Raw genomic sequence first — 19,715 nt, 5'->3', positions numbered from 1 at the left:
AGAGAACTTTTAAGCCCCAGGCCAGAATCTGAACCCAGATTCTTACTGCAAGGGAACAGTGTTGCAAGCGGTGCCACCATACACTTAGCTACAGTAATAAGGATATATGTTTTCTGACGTGTCTTTAGATAAGAGGTGTCTGTGTAACATCTGTTTTTCTCACAGAATCATTGCACTAATTAAGTCCCACATTGCTACCGTTTCATTATCTGCTCACAGATTCAACACAGATCAGTCGCATGCACGTCTGTTAAATCTGTTGGTTGTACTGTTGTTATTTTAAGCACCACTCTATTTATTTTTTTATAAATGTATTTATTTTGACTCCGAATCCAACAAGTAAAACAGCATGAGCCATGAGGACTAGATTTTTTATTAGAAAATGTGCTTCTTAGCTCATGCTGCAAGAACCCCTGGGGTTACTGTTACAGGCAGCTTACCCAGCCAGTGCAGCACAATGCATTAAAAACCGACTTCAGTACTACGCTTTTTCTTTCCTCAAGTATTTCTAAGCAGATCTCAAATCCTTTTGTTATTTCAAGTGAAATCCAAATGTGTTTGAGTAAAAGCTGTGAATACATGAGAACAAGGATGAAGCGAGGTGCAAAAGGTAAGTTTACCACATCAGAAATATTGCTCTTGATAACTTCTTTAAACAGAGACTGCAGGAAAAGACAATAGCTGACAGCGAGCCATGCGCAAAACAATAGAGGAAAACACCGCCTGTAAGATCTGCGAACAGGCAGAGGGTTATCAAATGCTGCCTGATTAAAACAGCATGTCAATGACAGATAATCAATTGAAATAACCACACAGTCCCATACATGAAAGACTGGACAACATAAATTTCTTCAGACACCGGATGAGCAGCAGGAAATCTGAACGTGTCTACTTACAGTTCTGAGGAACTGGATCTCATCCTCTCCCTCTCCGCCTTCAGCCATGGCTGCAAAGGAGCCCGTTCAGACTCCGCTGGCTCCGCTCCCCTTGTCGATATTAGCATACAGCTAATCCACGGCCATACAGCGGGGAGAATACCGCAGCATGTGTCAGTCAAGCCCGTGTGCTTACGCTCCGCTCGCCGCCCGGCGGAGGAGTGCGTGTCAGCATCGGTGGGGACGGTGCAACGCAGAAACAGCGGCCACCGGGGTTCTTTATCTTCGACGTCACCGACAATGCCTATCGACACGGCAGTGAAAGCGCGAATATTTAAACAATTAGTGACTGAATGGAGTCTAGCACGGGGAGGCGAAGCTGCTTTCCCCCCGCCCTATCTGCCAAGCAGCATGCTGAGGTGGAATTTCCAGCAGGAAACTCACAGAAGGTGCCATTTCCATTAAGAGTCTAGATCAGCACCATGGTCAGCGCCTTGCTGCTCCCACACAGGCTCCTGCTGCACAACCGTTACTCCGCTGCAAGCCTGAGAGAGAGAGGAGGACTTAAAATGCTATCTGCAGAAATGTCTTCACATCTCTGGGCAGAGAATGCCTTATTTCCTCTACTAACACATTATTATTATTATTATTATTATTATTATTATTATTATTATTATTATTATTATTATTATTATTATTATTATTATTATTATTATTATTATTATTATTATTATTATTATTATTATTATTATTAATTCACTCTGAAATTGTGCCTAATGAGAATGTTGTTTAAGAATGCTGCTGCTCACGTTCTCACTAAAACCAGGAAGATAGAGCACATATCACCAGTTTTAAAGTCCCTAAACTGGCTCCCTGTAGCTCAAAGAATTGACTTTAAAATACTGTTGTTAGTTTACAAATCACTGAATGGTTTGGCGCCACAATACATTAAAGATCTGTTGTTGTTATATCAACCTTTCAGACCTCTCAGGTCTTCTGGTTCTGGTCTGCTCTGCAACCAGAACCAAATGAGGAGAAGCAGCATTCAGCTTCTACGCACCACAAATTTGGAACAAACTTCCAGAAAACTGTAAAACAGCTAAAACACTGACTTCCTTTAAATCTCAACTAAAAACCCACTTGTTTAGAGTTGTATTTGAAACGTAATCAATTACAAATTTAATGACAGAACCTGACTTAATGTTGTGTTTTGATTGTTGATTTTATGTTGCATTGTGTTTTTTGTATCTGATATGATGTAAAGCGCTTTGAAATGCCTTACTGCTGACATGTGCTATACAAATAAAATTTGATTGATTGATAAGCGTTTTTAACATTTTTACTCTTAACATTTTAAAAATACAACTAAAACACATATTAGAAAATAACATTCTATTTTGGATTCAAAATCTATCACAATGATCTATTACAAATGAAGTCACATTAAACTCAATTAATCGATAATGAATTCAAAGAAATATTTATCTTATTTTTTTAGACAACAAACTGATCCAACTTGCCCCCACAACACAACTCAACTCTTTCCAAAGCTCCAGTGCAAAAAAACTACTTCCATGATGCAATGCTGCCCTCTACTGCCTAAGTAAGGAACTTCTTAGGACCCGGTCTTCCTGTAGGTCGCCTTCTTTTAGGAGCAAATATGTTTTTTTTTTTTATTTTATTTTATTTTATTTTATTTTATTTTATTTTATTTTATTTTATTTTTATTTTATTTTATTTTATTTTATGATGCAATGTGAATACACCTGAGTAAATTAGATAGTAATAAAAAATAATTATTTATTTTAGTGACTCCATTCATAAAGTGAAACTCATAGCACAAATTAAATTAAATGATGCTGGATGCTGTATGGTGATTTAAGTTATCACAAAGCATTTTTAAGTGCAAAGTGAAAAATGACTATATAGAAGTGCTTGTTAAAGTGCTCAAGTTAGAATTTATACATGGAGTTTCTTTATTGTTCAGAGTAGCAATGGTCCATACAAAAGTTATTTCTCTGTTTTGCTTCTTACAAAGGAAAATGAGAACTATTTCAGGTTTGTGATTATGCATAACATTACATCCAGCAATTATTATGCATGGTTTATTTTCAAATGTTGACACAACAAATAACATTTGATTAAGTTACCTTACTTTCTAAAGTGAAATTGAAGACAAGAATGCATAAACATTAAGTGTAATAACATTTAATAGCTTACTCATTGTGAACACATCTGAGCAAATTAGATATGAGAAACTTACTTTCTTTCAGTGATTTTGTTCATAAAGTGGAACTCATAGCAATCAGTCACATTACTTTCAGAATGTGAGGCATATCAATAAGTTATTTAACTATGTAGAAATAGACTGTTATAATACGCTAAAAAATAATTTCCTTTCCAAAAGTGACTTTAAACATCAAAATTACTGTTATGCAGGAGTCAAATTAAGACAAAAGTATTACTAGCATGTATTTCAAACCCACTTATAGCACATTAAATGTTCTAAGATATAGGCATCAGAAATTATTAAATTAGCTAAAAATGATCCCTATGCTTACTTTCTGTTTCTTTATTATAAGCGTTGTTATTCTGTCCTGCTGTAAAATTCATAGTTCAGTAGAAAAAAGGTTATTTCATTCCTGGCTACAACAGTTAAAAATTATTTAGAGTACCAGAAAAAATATTTCATACTAAACAGTATCCTTCAGCTTTGACTTACTTGAGCTTGTTTCCCCCAGATTTATTGTGTGTTTTATTTAACTGTTAGTGTCCTACACTTTTCAACATTCTTAGTCTATTTTATCTTAATTTTTTCATTTTGATCTGTTTAGTCTGTCATAAAATTGAATGTACTCAAATCTTTTTCTTCAAAACTGACTCATATTTTAATACATTTTATAGCAATGTCTTTTCTTTTTGCACCTTTGTTCAGCACCTTAAATTTAAATTATGTTTGAAAAAGGCTAAATAAATAAAGTCATATTGAGTTTTTAAAATCCACACAATGTACCTCTGTTGGCAAATGATAAATGATGAGCTTTGCACACAGCATGATGGATTTAAAGATAAACATCAGAGACAAATCCTTTTTTTTCTGTCAGTTTAATAATATATCCTTTAGAGTGCAAGTAGGTGGAACACCAGGAAATGAGATTCAGTCTCAGTCAGTGCTTCACAAATGTTGGTTTTCATCTCCTCTCTATGGTTCAAAATTAAAGTTTTATGTGAGTTTATGCTAAGGTGTACAATAAATAAATGTTCCTCATTTGAAAAATCTTTGATTTTGAATCACAAAGACCTAAAAAGAAGACAAAAGGGAAAAAAACACACAAAAGGATTTCTTAAAATTGTACTTAGTCCAAAATCAATAAGATATATAATAAAACAGCACTTGATTTCCTGTGAAATGTTTATTTTGGATTTATTTAGTTTTTTTTTTTTTTTTACAAATTATTTATTGGCACAATTAAGTTTTTGTAAGTCAGCCCAACCAAAAAGAGGTTTGACCAGTTCAAAATAAAACCTGTAAAGCTTTCCTCTAAAATGTAAAATATGAGAGATTATATTTCTTTACGTTGGCTTAATTTATTTATCTATTCATTCAATCACGCCTACGGTTTATTAATTTAAAATTTCCTGGTCATATTAAATATACACCATGCCTGATTCAGTCATTCTAGTGATTGATGAACAAACTCGCCACTAGATGTCTCTGTTTCACAACACATGGTGACACATCAGCAGTTGAATAAAATGTAGATTTATTATTTCAGTTGATCTGGACGATTGTGATTTCGGCGTATGAAAGCGCTGACATTTATGTGATAACTGCAACAGCTAAGTGCAGCCGATCTTTCTGTTTTTGTTCAACTGGAACCGAATGGCTCCCGTCACATGTCGTAGGCTACCTGCAAGCTGCAGCTGCACCGACTCAAACTGTGGGTTGACCCCTTAAACGACATCCAACCAACCAGAGAGCGAGGAGCCAGCGGGACGCTTTGCTATTGGTCAAAGCTTCTGTTGATCACAGCACGCAGGTCTAGAGAAGCAGCGGTGAACATTGGCTGGCCGCAGAACGGAGATGTGAGGAAATATTTTTTGCAATTCCACCAAACCGGGTGAGTAACTGTTTATGTTTTACACGGTGGTAGTTTTACCTTTTGTAGTTGCAGATGATTGTGCTTCATTTTAAGCTTCAAAAATAGAATGCACCATAGTAACATGTCATAAGAGGATGATTCGCAGTTTCTGTGCAATACATGTCAAATTACAATAAAGTTACTGTAATGTTCGTCAATTTCAGCTGCAGTGTTTTGTAGAGCCACCCAATGTGGAAGGATATTGTAAACATGCATGCTGCCATTTTAATGCTGACAAATACTCGTGTTTGCTGCAAGGTGACAGTTGCCCACGGGATTATGTTATGTCATAAACATTTGAAAGGGGGTAACATTTGCAACATAAATGTAAGGTTGTGCTTGTAAACATGTTTGAAGCCATTTCAGCGTGGAGCTTTGCATGTCCCGTCACCTTGCGTGACTCTGTCTGCTGCAGCTTGTAAAATGTTCATGATTTGCGGTTCAGAAATGTTTTATGTGCTTATAGAAACTTGACAGTCAGGACAAAAGTATTACTAGCATGTATTTCAAATGTTCTAAGATACAGATATCAGAAATGATTGCATTTCTGATGCAGAAGACCGTTCAAAAATAGTGCGGTGAAAAATGGCTGTGTTGGGGTGTGTTGAGTATTAGTTTCATAGGAAAGTGTGGAAGGCCCAGCTTGTGAGACGACTTAACGATGGTCTTCAATAGTTCATTTGTGTATTTATTTATTTATTTATTTATTGCCTGCAGGATGGTAAAGCGAATTAAAAGGTTCCTAAACAGTCTTAAAAATTGTGCATTTGTTTCCTATTAATTTTGAAAACCCAAGAAATATGCAAATAAGAGGACTGAGTATAAGGACATATTTTAGTTTTCAAACTATATTAGATCAAGTAGATTTTTGACAGATTATATAAATTTAAAAAAATTTAAAAAAATCAAGGGCTTTTTGTATTAGTTTGGCATGCTTACCTTACCTCTGGTGAGGTAATGTCTTGTCTTAGAGGCATTTTTGGTAAAAATGCACTGTGCTGTCTCTTAATTTATGTGTCTTTCTGATTTGTTTTTGTGTGCTACTTTTTCTAGGACAATATCAGACCAGGATGATGAATAGCCTGAGATTTTTCTCTGCATTCAGTGCCTACCCACAACTAAAATAACTAGTATGGCACCCATCATGGAGGGCACACACACCATCTTGCTTCTCTATGAACCCATCTATGAGCTAAGCAACGTCAGTCTCTATTTTCCCAAGAGGCAGGCCCCCATCTTCAAATACAAGAGCCGCACCTCTCATTCAGCAAGCAGCGGTAATGACCATGACTGGGGAAAGCAGAATCTGGCTGTGTCCAAACAAAGAGGCCAGTCTTCTGACTCCTCAGGAAAACTTTTCAACTCCCAGCAGGCAACAAAAGAAGCAGTCGCAGAGCTCTGCTGGCTGGCGGCTGAGCACCACCAGTTGCTGGTGGATCTGTTATCCCTGTGCCGGGAGTGTGCTAGCAAAGTCAAGATGGGCAACCAGGATATGAAATTCCAGGAGTGTGACGGAGATCAGGAAGTTCACCTTGGAGGCCGGGTTCTTAACGACAGCAACTGCCCGATGTCTGAGAGTAAGAAGGGTGCAACTAAGAGCAAAAAGGGGAAGAGGCTGGGAGGCAAGAAGCTTGACAAGCCAGAGGATTTACAACACACTAAGATGAAAAAGAAAGCTACAAAAGGGCAATCACATGTGGAGCTTCCAACAGACTCCAAAGTATCCACATCTGCAGTTTTACAAGCAGAGCAAATCCCAAAGGAAAAAGCTTCTGACTATGTGCCTGACAGTACCCTAAGTAGCTCTGATGTTAGAGAAGTCAGTAAACTCATCGTTACAGTGGAGGAACCTTTTCGGACTACTCAAGAAAACTGGGACTTCATGGAGGACAACCAGAACTTTGACCCTGTCATGGATTTCTGTAACGACTTCTCAGAATGTGACGGTGAACTTGGCTATGCATCATCCTCTTGTAGCCTGATAGAGGGCCTGAACAGACGGCAGAGTGGGGGCAACCTTCGTCCCATTAAAAGGTTTGCTTCTGCAGTTGAGATGTTAGCTGCAAATGGATTAACTGTCAACAAATCTGGTCAGCATCAGCTGTACAGTGATATGAACCAAAGAAACACAAGCATCAGGGTAGTTGCAAAATTACAGGACGTGGAAGGTAAAGTTCACCATGTCAGCCACGCAAATGCTAACGGAGCTTTGCAACATCCAGGGACCAGTGGGAGTAAACAGGATATTGGAGAGTGGGGAACGAAAAATGGAGACTACCTGCTTAAAGTCAGTAAACAAAATGGTAACAAACTTCCTGAGGGGCTACGACTGCCCCTTTCCCACACTGCAGAGCCCTTAGCGCCAGTCAGATCCAAATCAAAGAGCCCCTCTTCACCTTCTCTCGCTGGAGTCTTCAACACATCTTTCCCGGCCTCCAACAACCTCCAAAGCATGTCTCCTGTGCTGTCCCCCTTATCTTCCAAGCAGCTGAGTCCACAGCTCAACCACCGCATCGTCCTACTTTCAGACAAGGATGAAGACTCCTATCGAGACAGCTCCAGCAACACAGATGAACCCAAAAGCTTTACTGAAGTGATCGATAGGAATGGCAACAAGCGGACTGTCACCCGTCTGGACCTGGACCTCAACAGGCGGCCAAGCAACTCCAAGCGAAACTCCTCCAGCAACTCCACAACAACAGGTGAGTTCTTTAAGAAATCACACAGTGAACAAACCATTTCATGTACAGACACCCTGCTCAGATGGGGATATAGATATTAGTGCTTTTATCATCTGTGCAGCATGAAGTGTTTGTCAGATGAGCCCTTCATCTCACGGTTCTGTCGCTAGAATTCAAAGAACTAAGAGTCATGGCTTGAAAGAGTCAATTGTTTGGATTTGTCTTTGTGTCTGACATTCATTTTATTAATTTTTTTCAAAGAAAACTTCACTTTGTCACTCGAGCTGTTCTCTAATAGTTTGGTTTGTGGAAAATATGAGAGCTGTTATGCAGGATGTCTTTGTTGGTGTTTTTTACTGCTCTGGTTTTGGGTTATACATGTGACCATAAATTAGAAACTCTCCAGCAGAGCCAGAACAGGGCAGCAGGTCCTGAGAACATTTTTGTTGATGATCCATTATAACTTCCTCAGCGCTACATGGAGAGCAGAGATTAGTAGGAGTGTCCTGGATCAAAGACTGTGTTGACACCAAGTTTGACCTGACCTGAGTTCACGTGAGCACAGACTTAACTCAAGCATTCCCAAAGTGATGTTCTGAGTATGTGCTTTCCCTCCTCCCCACTCATATTCTATTTATGTAACTGAAAACAAAGGGGGCTAAAACTTAAACCAATCAAGCTTTGGAAGAGGCTGCATAAAAAAGGATTAGAGCTTTTCTTATTTTCATGCTTTTGTAATCTATCTTGGTGCATGTAAATCTGACAATTGTATAATAAATGGATTGGAGCGGTCACAATGTACTCTCTGTATGTAATCTTTCAAAAGCCACAGTGACGTTGTAAGCCTGTTCAGAGATGTCTGACTTTTTATCATTTTCTGGGAAATGTTTTTCCTTTTTTGTCTTTGGAGCTCTTTGACATTTGTGTACCTTTTACATCAGTCTGTGATGTTCACATGTGGATTTACATTCACTTTAATCACACACCAATAGAACACAAAATGGTACACCTTTGGGGTGCCCATACTTTATGGTTTTAACTATTATCTCTAAGAGTAATTACTGTGATCTTTTTAAAAAAGTGCTTAAAGGTTAAACCTCATACTAGTTATTTAGACTTCATATAAGAACGATCAAGAAGGAAGTCATTGGCCCATCACAAGGTCAGGACTTTCAAACTTAATGGCCAGTCTAGAAGGAAAACAATAATTAACCTTGCATGCATGGTTCAGGATTTGAAGATTTACACACCGTATAAGAAAGCCTCAAAATATTCCTTCTTGGTCTAGTTGGTTTTTAAATGCACCTGTTGATATTTTAGCCAATTTGTCGATTGCTGTACTTTCTAGCTGTTAGTTAAGTAAGGTTCTTTTTGAAAAGGCAGAAATCTTCTCTAGATAGAACACAATAGTATTTAATTTTTTCTTTATCCTTTATTATCCCTCAGTGGAGGAAAATGGTACCAGCAGCAACATGATAGAAAAATGGAAACATGCAGATTCACACAAAACAGCAGAAGATACATTTATACTGCATCTTTGCAGCTTTAAAGTTTTTTCCATTTAAGCATTTAATCTTGTTTTGGGTGTTTGTTTTGGTTGATTGTCTTGCTGAAGTTTTGAAACAAACTATAGATTGATTATATAGACTTTTAAAGACAGTTGGTTGCACTGAATTTAGTTTTGGGATGTCAGACTAAAGAGAGTTGAATATAAGTGTAGTCTACAATATTTTTATTTGCTAAATATTTGAAAACCATTTTTCTTATTCCTTTCACTTTACAGTTTTGTTCTACTTTGAAACACAGTGCATCTAATTTTGTAACCTAATCATTTGGTTACTCGATAAGTTAGCACAGCCAACCATGCTGAATTTTAAAACAGCTGAAGTAAATGGTAGTTGTGAACCAAAGCTGTTTCTTACACTAAACTGTTCTCATTCTACATCCACTGCAGTCTAACAGTTAAAACTTTAACTTTTAATTTTACACAAGTTCTCTTTCTGACTGGATATTAGCCGCTTCGTAAACTCCCCTGGTGATGCTTCATTATTGATTACACTTCAGATGTTAACACATATAAATGAACATCAGAGATCAGGCAAAGAGGGTAAGTGGATCTGTGTTGAGCCTGGACCTTTATGGTGTATAAAGGTTGAATTAATTATCTTCCAAGCCCTTTAATCTGAGCTTCCCTAATGAAGCTCTGCTTCTTAATGCGTGCAATTATGCAGGCAGTAATAGTGAATTTTAAAAAAGGTAATTATTTATTTTATTTCATGTGTTAATGGTTGTACACCTCAGCCTGTATGGTAAAAGATGGACACCTTTCTATTATGCGTCCAGAAGACTCAGAAATGTCACACTAATTTTACACTAGTTCAAATGCATATGCAATTGTTTCTCTTTCTTTAACAATAGAACAACACATAGCATAAAATCATACATAATGCTAATTATAATTTCACATTTAATACTCTTGTCAGATAATATATCTTAAATATTCTGTCCTAACTAACAGAATACATAAGAAAAGTATAAGAAATTGTTGTAACTAGCGAGAGAAATGTGTCGTGGTCTTTTGCCAAAGACAAAAAGAAATCACAAATGAAAAGCAACTATAATTTGATGCCACTCTAGTTTTGCTTACATTTAGTAAAGAAGATACTTTTTTTCTCAGTGTCTTCTTCAAAGCTCCTTTTGTTGTTTCTTTCAGTAGTTCTTGGCTAAGCACCACCACAGGTGAGGGAGGAACAGATTTTTTGAAGAGCTTGATCATTTGACACTCTGCGGTGTAAAAGCAAACCGCAGCAACTGAAAATGTTACAAATATTGCAATTTTGGTCCCCAGTTGAACATAGTCTATCGGACTACCAGTTGCCTAAGGCCAGGCAGTAATCAGACTTGTGAGATTTATCAAAACAATCTGGTTAATCAGAAAAGAGGTAGTCACACCCGATTTACATATAATAATTGACCGATCTCAACAGAAAGAATGCCAAAAGTAGCATCACTATGGCTAAATTGAGATTTGATATGGAAAAGAAAAGTACATAGCTTTTAAGGTATGTAAGTATGTGCAGAGTTTTGAAGTTGAAAAAACATACTTAAATCATTATTTTTCAGATTTTAACAGTGTCTATTGAATGCAACATTACTTGCATAATTTCTCAACATTTCTCTTCCTCAAGTCTGTTTATTATTATCATCTGACATATGGCAGCCAATGCCTTAATGAGATTATCTGCAATGTTCCCATGAGTTCTACCAACACTGAAGACAAAGACCTGCTCAATTACAATTTTGCAGTGCATTAGACCAAAACACAGCATAAGAGTGTCTTTTGTATTTAGTTGCAAACAGGAAAAAAGGCACAAAGGTCCTTTTTCTTATAACATTTAACCTTCTTTCCTCAATGAATAACTTTCTCGCTGGAAAATTTCAGTTATGTGGCGTTCCATAGTTTGTTTTCTTTTTCTTCGCAACCAGCTCTTTTCAGTGTCATGCAGTTTTTGTCTCAGTTTGGGAGGGTTGCCAAATTCTCTATTTCCTAAGTCATGGCAGTGAAGTGAAACAAAATAAAGCTCCCTTTTACCTTCAGGCTGTGTGTCTAATCAGACTTGAAAGCTGAATCTTGACGACAACTCAAGTCAGCTTCATTTTGGGCTGCTTTTTGCTTACGCTTTCGGGCAGGGTGATGCAGATCCTTGAGTGTTCACCTGCAGCCGCCGTTCCTTGAACCTTAACCATGACAGGCAATCAATTCAATTAATCATTCAACACTCAAGTGGTGAATAGCCAGCAAGCCTATGAAAATACAGAAAAATGTTGTAGAGGCACAACACTTTATAGGTCCTGCCATTGTTCATGATTTATATATAAGTCAACGATTCTCCGTTCCAGCTTAAAGTGCTGGAAGTGGGTAGAAGCTGCCAAATGTACTCAGTGCCACTTGGCCCAGTTCTCTGCTTTTGAGTGGTGAGATTTATACATTTTGTAGAGTAAAATACAAGATACATGAAGGTTATTTGGATGCTTATATGAGTCATTAATGAGAATCTGGGCAAATGTGTGCTTTTCTTTTCTTTAAATTGCACATATGTTTGTCATTTCTGTCTTTTCTAACCTGCACTTAACTTTTCTTTATCAATATAAAAAAAAAATCAGGATAATTAATAGCTTTTGTGGGTCTTTTATGCAGTAGCAATGTGTCCACTATAAAGTGCAGCTAGTGAAGGTTTTTTGTGGCTGATGTTATTCTCAAATGATTTTCTAAGAAGAACATTATTTAGTCTAGTTTTTGAGCTAGTTTTTTCATATCTGAAAAATAATAATCTGGCTCATACAGATATCCTCTTATCTTCTCAGAAAAATGCCTTTTATCTTTGTTCCACTCATTCTATGAGTGTATGTAATTATTGTTTGCTACTTTACTTTCATATCAGTTGTAGATTGGGGCGATTAGCACTAAGCCTGGCTGCCTTTTGTACATATGTGCATATATGCACATATGTGCAAGTTGTAACTGCTTCATCATAATATTTTATTTTGGTAAACCAGGTGAAGGTTTTGCATCTCCACATAATCTGCTCATGTTTCTCTCTTTAAGATTAAACTACACCATAATAATGTAGCTGTCAAAATATTATCCCAAAGTCACTGCCCGTGACACCACCAAAATTCCAAAAACTCAATCCTATTATTGGGCTAAACATACAGGGGGCTCATTTGGACATCTATTATGACTTTTATACAATCTTTGGACATAAACAAATATCTTATAAAAAATATTAAAAACATAAGTGCTGTAAAATAAAACAGTTTTATGTGATGCTCACAAAACAGCGCCATTATCTGCTCATCTTACAGTGTGTTCTTTTTTTATTCTGCTTGTTTATATCTGTAAACAATAGTGCTGTGATGCAGGACAAATGTCCGGATTGTTCTGACAACAGAGGAATATTGTATCATATTAACTTTAAATCCAAGATTTCAGTGCAAACAAAAAGGTTTCCAAAAGAAAGACCGTTTTTGGTGAATCAGAAATTATTAATTCTGTTTTGGTGGATGATGGTCGGAAATTATTCATTCTATGTATAAGTTTTAGTTAAAGCTAACACTTCTGGACCATTGGATGATTATGAATGTTTTTGTTTCAAGGCACATTTATGATAAATTATTTATTTTTTCCTTTTTTTTTTACTCACCATTGTTTGTCCATTTCAGATGTTACAACCTGAGCAGGTGCCAGCCCAGCATTTTCTGCTTAAATGGCTGTATGTCACTGGTTGGATCACTGGGTTCTACCAAATAGAGGGTTTTCTTTTCTGTATAGCATTTTTTCTTTAAATTAACCTTTTGAGTTGCCCTGTATTACATGTTTTATTTTGCAGACCATTTAGGTTATGTAGATGAGTTTGTAAATTAGATTAACTATCTTATTCCTGACCTCTGCTTAGATCTTTTTGTTTGTTTTGACTTGTTCAATTATGGTATGATCTAATGAACTGCAGGTATGTTGCCAATTTGGTATAAAACCAGTAAGATTTCAGCTGCTCAAGAAGGATGTCAGAACCTAGAAAATGCAACAAAATTTACCAGAAGAACCTGAACCTGGGAGATGATGCTGTTTTTTGTTTGCCTGTTTTGACATTTGACTGCATTACCTCACACAAATGTATATTTTGTCATATGTTTTTACAGTTAATGCATATCTGTATTGTCTTATTTTAATGCACAGTGTGTTAAAGTGTGGAGGGGTATGACTATTGTCTGTCTACTTGACCAGGTGGTGTCAGTGTGGATTTCCCAAGTATTTAATAAGGATATTGTTTTGCTGGCCATGAGCTGAAAGACAGACACATATTACAGAATACAGCAAGAGCATAAATGAAATTTTGTTGGCGTATGCAGCAGGTAGATGAAGCCATGACCATAAGTCCACTACAAGAGCTAGAAAATGTGGAGAGAGCCGTTTGTGATCCGTAATGTCTCCACTTGGCCCATATTGGGCTTAACACTGCATCTGGAACCATCCCAAGCCACAGTCAGCAGTTTGTACTGCAGGACTGGGCTGCATAGCATTATGATAATGAAAAGTTATTAATCTAATCCTGCTGTTTTTCCCCCACCAGTCAAAGCTCCACATACTGTAGCTGTAACCCATCACAGCTGTCTCTGGTTGAGCATGTTAGAGTACTGCAGTGAAACCTCAAGGCTTTTATTTTTCTCTGAATCACATATTACTGCCTATCTCTTCGGGGATACTGCTCTCATTAGGTATTGAGTATGTATTTGCATTTTATTGAACTGGGAGCTGGGAAGGTGTTGTCTTTCATCTGCAGGAAACTTAGGTCACTGAGATTCTTATGGATTCTCAGCATGCCATTTTCTCCTTTTTTGCGTCTTTTCTGTTTGACAATGTTTGCTCATACTTTTAAAACATTTCACTCTGTAGAATGTGGATATAAAAAGAAAAGGCAGGTGTTTTAAGGGTTGTGTAGGCTTCTACATCTCCTGCACCATACTTCAACAGGCAGAGGTTAAGTTCCTTCTCAAAATGTAAAAGCAGAGCTTTTTCTCTTCAGAATTGTAGTGCACGTAACATAGTCAGGAGGGGGCAGTCTTTCTTATTCTAAGTCTAGCTAATTAGGACTAAGCATGCTGCAAATGTGTGAACATTGAATTTAAATTCTTTCCTCTCATTTGTGTTGCACTAGATATTTAATTGACTTAAATGCAGCAGCAAAGTTTAGAATTGGCTGCTCTACAGTTGTATTTTCTTGGATTTGTGTAAACAATCTTTTTGATTGTGGGAACAAGACCTGCTAAGTGCAAATAAAGATAGCATGGTGGCCTAGAGTTGATGCTAAAGAGTTTTTATTTCTGGTGCTTTTTAATGCTTTGAGATTCAGATACATGCTTTATTTCTGTCTGTGCAGTTGCATTTTGGTGGCCCAGGGGTGGGAGCATAAAACAGCTTGAGTTGGTTTACTTGTGTATTTATATTCAACCTTTTTTATCGTTAATATCCTGACACTTTGTTTATTTATGTAGAAGATTCCCTCCTGCGACAGGATGATATTTGGATGCTGGATGGCGATGACCTTCAGGAGGTTCTCACCTGCGTGCCTCGCCCCAACCACCTCGAATTCCTTCGTATCACACCGCCAGAGGATGACCTCATCGGGGACACACCCTACTACCCCAAGCTGGAATGCACGGTAAACGTTCTCAAACATGAGTAGTAAAAATCCCATGACTGTTCTTCCACCTCGTGAGACTCATGGGGATTAGTCTCCATTCAGGCATTTGGGGGACTGATTATGAGTTGTTGCAAATGGATTAGAGGGTCATAAATTTTAATCTTGGGACCCAGATCCAATTCCAAAACCTGGAAGGGATTATTTTAGCCAAACCTCACATTTAGGGCAACAAAAACTATCCCCTAACTTCAGTTTTTTAGAGGCCTTATTTGTTATGTTTGTCTTATATATTAATGTTATCCTTGTTGGTTTGAGTATTCATTATATTCCTCATGTAATGTTGTAAATTTACTTGTTGGACTTTACAAAAGTTAAATTGGGCCAGAAACCTCCACTCTACTCTGATGTACTACAAATAACAATCAGGTGATTCCCACTATTTTGGGATTTACGTGTACATAACACAGTTGTCTAAAGAGGCTCATAAAAATGTTTCCCCACCTATTTATCTATTCTGTCCAGATTCCATCACGCTGTCTGACTGACGACTCTCATTCGTGCAGCAGATGAAGTAGAATATCTGGGTGTGGATGTGGGCACATTTTTTGTGTTGTTAGAAAGGCTATGTATTGTTTTCCCTGAGACACCTGAACTGCCCTGACTGCGAACACAACTGCTTGACATACCAGTGCACAGTGCATGATGTGCATGATTAGTGCACAGTCAAGAAAGTCAGACATCTCGGATATTCAGCTGTGGAACAGGCTCTGCGATTTATTTGTACTAAAACTGTGCATAAAATACCCTCATGTATTTCAACAGAAGGATGCTCAAGGGGAGGGAGGAGATGACAACACCTGTCTGAAGCTTTTAAATTAATAGTATTACTTTTGACCTCTTGACTCTCATATCAGTTTGTTTATCTTGTAAGAGCTACTGAAAACTATTTGTCCAATTAGAGATGGATCTAAACATAACTTGAGTGGACATAAAATGCCTTTCTAAATTATTCAGTTTATTATTGTGATTATTCAGGAGGTCACCAAGAAACCTGAAAAAAATCTGAAGGACTACAGATATACCAAATACTCTGTGGTCTGAAAACACAAAAGTGAAGCTATTTTTTAATGAGGGAATCGCATTATAACATGATGTAAAACTCAAAAAAGTAAATTTTTACATAATACTGCCCCTTTAATCTTGGTGCTAAAGGCGCAGTGCTGGAAAGAACTGAAGTTTCTTAAAGACAGAGAGGCCCAATTTCAAAATGTTAAATTGCAAAGTCAAATTTCTTTAGTCATGTTTCAATATATACAGCGTTTTTAAAACAGCTGAAGATAACGTAGTTACTTGATTGGGCTTTAAAATGACCAATCATCCTCTTCAGGCCTCCAAAACCAACCAGTATGTCATAAATAAGACAATCTTGCAGAAAAAGAATATGTATTACTTCACAGTGGTGTGAAGGTTAGGGTCGCTAGCAACCACAAACAGTTGGTGGCAGTCGGGTGGCACCACCGGTTTAGGGGGCATTTACTTTTTCCACTAAATGCCTAGTAGCTTTTTTCCCTCCTAATTAATTATATAATTTGAAAACTTCTTTTTCCCTTTACTCATGCTATATTTGTGTAAGATTAAAGTTTCTGATTCTAACATATCCTCCAGGGGAACTTAGTGTTTAAACAATCAGGAGTATTTGTGGGGTTTTTCACTATAAAGCTGTTTTTGCTGGGATATCATTGTTCATTGGTAATATGTAAATTTTTGTCTCATTTTTTAAAAACATAAAAACCTTCCCAAAGCTTAACTTAAAGCATGGAGTTCCATTATGTAGCTCACTTAGAATGTGCTAAGTCAGGCAGTTGCTTTGAGGAAGAGTAAGCTTTGGTTGCTAAAGGCAACCAAAGCTTTTAGCACCTTGTGACATTTAAAACTTTTAGCACCTTGTGACACCTTCAATTAAACAATCCTGTCATAATGAAAGTAGTGATTTAAAAGAAGCATAAGCTAAGGAAATTATTTAAAAACATCACTACATTCAAATTTTTTTACTTTTTTTTTTAAACTTAAGTATATTTCAGTTAGCATGCTTATCGCAGATAGTGCTAGCTTATCAGTTTTTTAAAGATTCTTAAAAGCAATTTCATCACAGTTAAACTGTATTCATCTTCTGAATGTTGTCAGTATGGAGAGCAGGTTCACTCTAAACGTGAAGGTAGGTGAGAAAGCTTGTCTATTTTTTCATCTGTGTTCAGCACTTGAGGCTTGTAATCACATTTTAGCATATTAGCTTGAGCTTGTTGTGGACAACAGGCTGCTGCCTAATCACCTCATCTTAAGCCAAATGTTGTACAAGCTCCCCACTTTAAAGTGTAGTGCTACTTTACAGAAATCTACACCCCTCTACCTGACCACAGGGTGATACGTGCTTCTGCGCCTGCTCTGTTTGCCTCAAGGAAGTAGAGGTAACAAGACACCTGTTGTGCATGAGTATGCAGAATCCCTCCCAGGAAGGGAGGGGTTTAAAAAGAGGTGTTCCCAGACTGGATAGACCAGTAAAATTCCTTTTTGTTCCCAACGTGAGAATTTTTCTCACACAGCGGCACAAAAACTTTGACTGTAAACTGAGACAGCCTCAAAATAGAAGTACCGGGACTCCGCACTGGCACACAAGGAAGTACATCTTGCAACTTTATGGAATATATCGCTTCCTAAGAGTGGGGAATGCTTCTGTTTCAAGACAGGTGGACTCTGTTCTCCAACCATACCGGGCATATTACAGCGAGAAAGGTTTCCAGCCGTTGAACAGCTTGACTTCACTGGATGTGTCATGGGAATCTGCTGCCGGAGGAAAGTTAACTGTACTGCTGACAACGTACAGCAAGGAAATGTCTTCATGTGATATTACGGCAAACAGCTATACTGACCTGTAAATGTGTCATTAAACCTTCTTCCATTATAAGATTAGAGAAATGTCAGAGGTTTATCCATACAAAGGCCGTTTGTTTCCTGAAACCATTAGAAGTGAAAGTGTGGCAGCTTGAATAAATACAGGTGGAAGGATAAATCTTTTTAAGAGACACTGGGACTACAACTTATAGAAAGTACAAATGGAGAGTAAACATAGTAGCTTGGCTGAAGAAGGGAAGCAGCCCACTAGTTCCATTTTGAATGTTTTCAACAATTTATTTATACGGGATCATACTGCTTCTTTGGATTCTCCTATGCCTGTTTTGACATCTTTCAAGGAGCTGCCAGATAGTGGAGCTCCGGTAGTAGAAGATTGTCGAGCTAATAGTGAAGGAGCACTTCAAGACGCTAAATCATCCATAAAAACTACTTGTGAACAAGAGAAAGGACCCCAAAAAGACTCAAATGAGTCTGAACTTGTTCAAGTCACAAGGGTGGAAACACATAGTGACACAGAAAATGAGGATGATGAGAGGCCAAAAAGTGATATAGGTTTTTCTGAGAAAGCTCCTTTATCTGAAGGCAAAAATGTTGTGAAGGGACAGGGGAAGGAAGATGAGCAACAAATACCTGTTTCTAGAACACACGGTTTTAGAGAAAGATCAACCATAGAGGCCATTTTATATTCCAGCAAGTTTGGTCGCAGAGGTAAATCTAGCCCAGTGAAGGTATCATCAGTGTCCAAGCAGGAAGACGAAGGTAGTACTAAGAATAGCCATACTCCAGTGTCCGTTATTGGAAAATCTATTGAGAATAGTCCTATATTGCATTCAGCAGAAGCATCAGTTGATGAAGAGTATGACAGCATAGATTGTTCTCAGCCTGTTCCTGTAATTTCTGGCAATAAAATATTAGAAGTTTCCGCTCATGAAAAGGATGGGGTCTCTCCAAAAAAACTTACAGAAAATATAAAAGAAGCTGAGGAGCCCCAACCTAATCAGATTCCTGAAAAGGTAATCCAGTCATCATCCAATCCAGAGGAGCAACAAGAGACTTTTGGCCTGACTCTTTCAGAGCCTAAAATACCATCAGACTCTACTGGTAAAAGCCAGCCATCTGTCAGCTCTTCTTCACATCAGACACTGGATTCCAAGACTCCGCAATCAAGCACTGCCTCACCAGTTTCATCTGCTGCCACTCCAACCAAGGATACAGCACTGTCCTCACCACCATCCTTCCAGATGCCAGCTCTGTTCAGTGGTTTGCGGGTACTAAAGAAAGGAGCAGTGGGGGATGACCGGGAGGTGGTGTCAGAGATCAAGCAAAGGGAGAAGGATGCTGATCTGGCCTTGCTCAGCCTCAAGAAGACTGTAAACAAAGCCAAGCTTTTCCCTGAACAGAAGATGTCCTCTGGTGTGAAAAAGCCTACTGAGCCCAAATCACTGGCAATTTCGAAAAGCACCACATTGGGACAGCTTTCTCAGCGACTCAAATTAGACAGTCATGATGAGAGTAAAAAGTCTACTGATGGAAAGGATGGGAATTTGGAGGGCAAAAAACATTTGGAAACTGGAGAAGAAGATGAGGTTGCTGGGGAGGCAAACAACAGAACCGGAGTAGAAACTTTAAAGTCGCCATCAGAGAAAAAGAAAACCTCAGACCTGGCTTATGAAACTTTCAAAAACGTCTTTGGTCATAAAACTGTCAAAAAAGAAAAAGTTGAAGATATCGATCTTGGTGCAGTGAAAAGAAAATTAAAAAATGATAAGGAAAATCTGCGGTTGATTTTTGAGAGAACCTCCAAAAGTCCTGGAAAAGACATTACAATTTCTACAGAGACTACCGTATGTCCTCACTGTATTTGACTTTACTTTTTATCAATTGTTTTTTTGCCTTGGTCTTCAG

At 37.7% G+C, this 19,715-nt stretch overlaps 2 protein-coding genes across 3 annotated transcripts in view; one reads left to right on the top strand and one right to left on the bottom strand.

The window, feature by feature from the left end:
• LOC122845862 (ryanodine receptor 3-like) overlaps window positions 1-12,921 on the bottom strand; it is a 118,063-nt gene extending 105,142 nt beyond the window's left edge. Inside the window, exons 1-4 of the mRNA XM_044142373.1 lie at window positions 12,903-12,921; window positions 11,291-11,436; window positions 1,320-1,420; window positions 897-1,179 (exon numbers count right to left, since the gene is read on the bottom strand). Coding sequence (XP_043998308.1) covers window positions 897-944 — 48 coding nt within the window. The 5' untranslated portion in view covers window positions 945-1,179; window positions 1,320-1,420; window positions 11,291-11,436; window positions 12,903-12,921. The remainder of the gene's footprint in view (window positions 1-896; window positions 1,180-1,319; window positions 1,421-11,290; window positions 11,437-12,902) is intronic.
• LOC122845863 (formin-1-like) overlaps window positions 6,101-19,715 on the top strand; it is a 52,510-nt gene continuing 38,895 nt past the window's right edge. The window contains exons 1-2 of one of the 2 annotated variants that reach the window (XM_044142375.1): window positions 6,101-7,719; window positions 14,752-14,918. In XM_044142375.1, the coding sequence (XP_043998310.1) occupies window positions 6,150-7,719; window positions 14,752-14,918 (1,737 nt within the window). In that variant the 5' untranslated portion in view covers window positions 6,101-6,149. Of the gene's footprint in view, window positions 7,720-14,751; window positions 14,919-17,423; window positions 19,655-19,715 lie in introns of those variants that run through there. The other variant, XM_044142374.1, reaches the window with a different exon arrangement.

The sequence above is a fragment of the Gambusia affinis genome, linkage group LG16, assembly GCF_019740435.1.
Source record: "Gambusia affinis linkage group LG16, SWU_Gaff_1.0, whole genome shotgun sequence".
Classification (NCBI taxonomy): domain Eukaryota; kingdom Metazoa; phylum Chordata; class Actinopteri; order Cyprinodontiformes; family Poeciliidae; genus Gambusia; species Gambusia affinis.
Note: the sequence above shows the minus strand (reverse complement) of the source record. Positions and strands in the feature narration are given on the sequence as shown.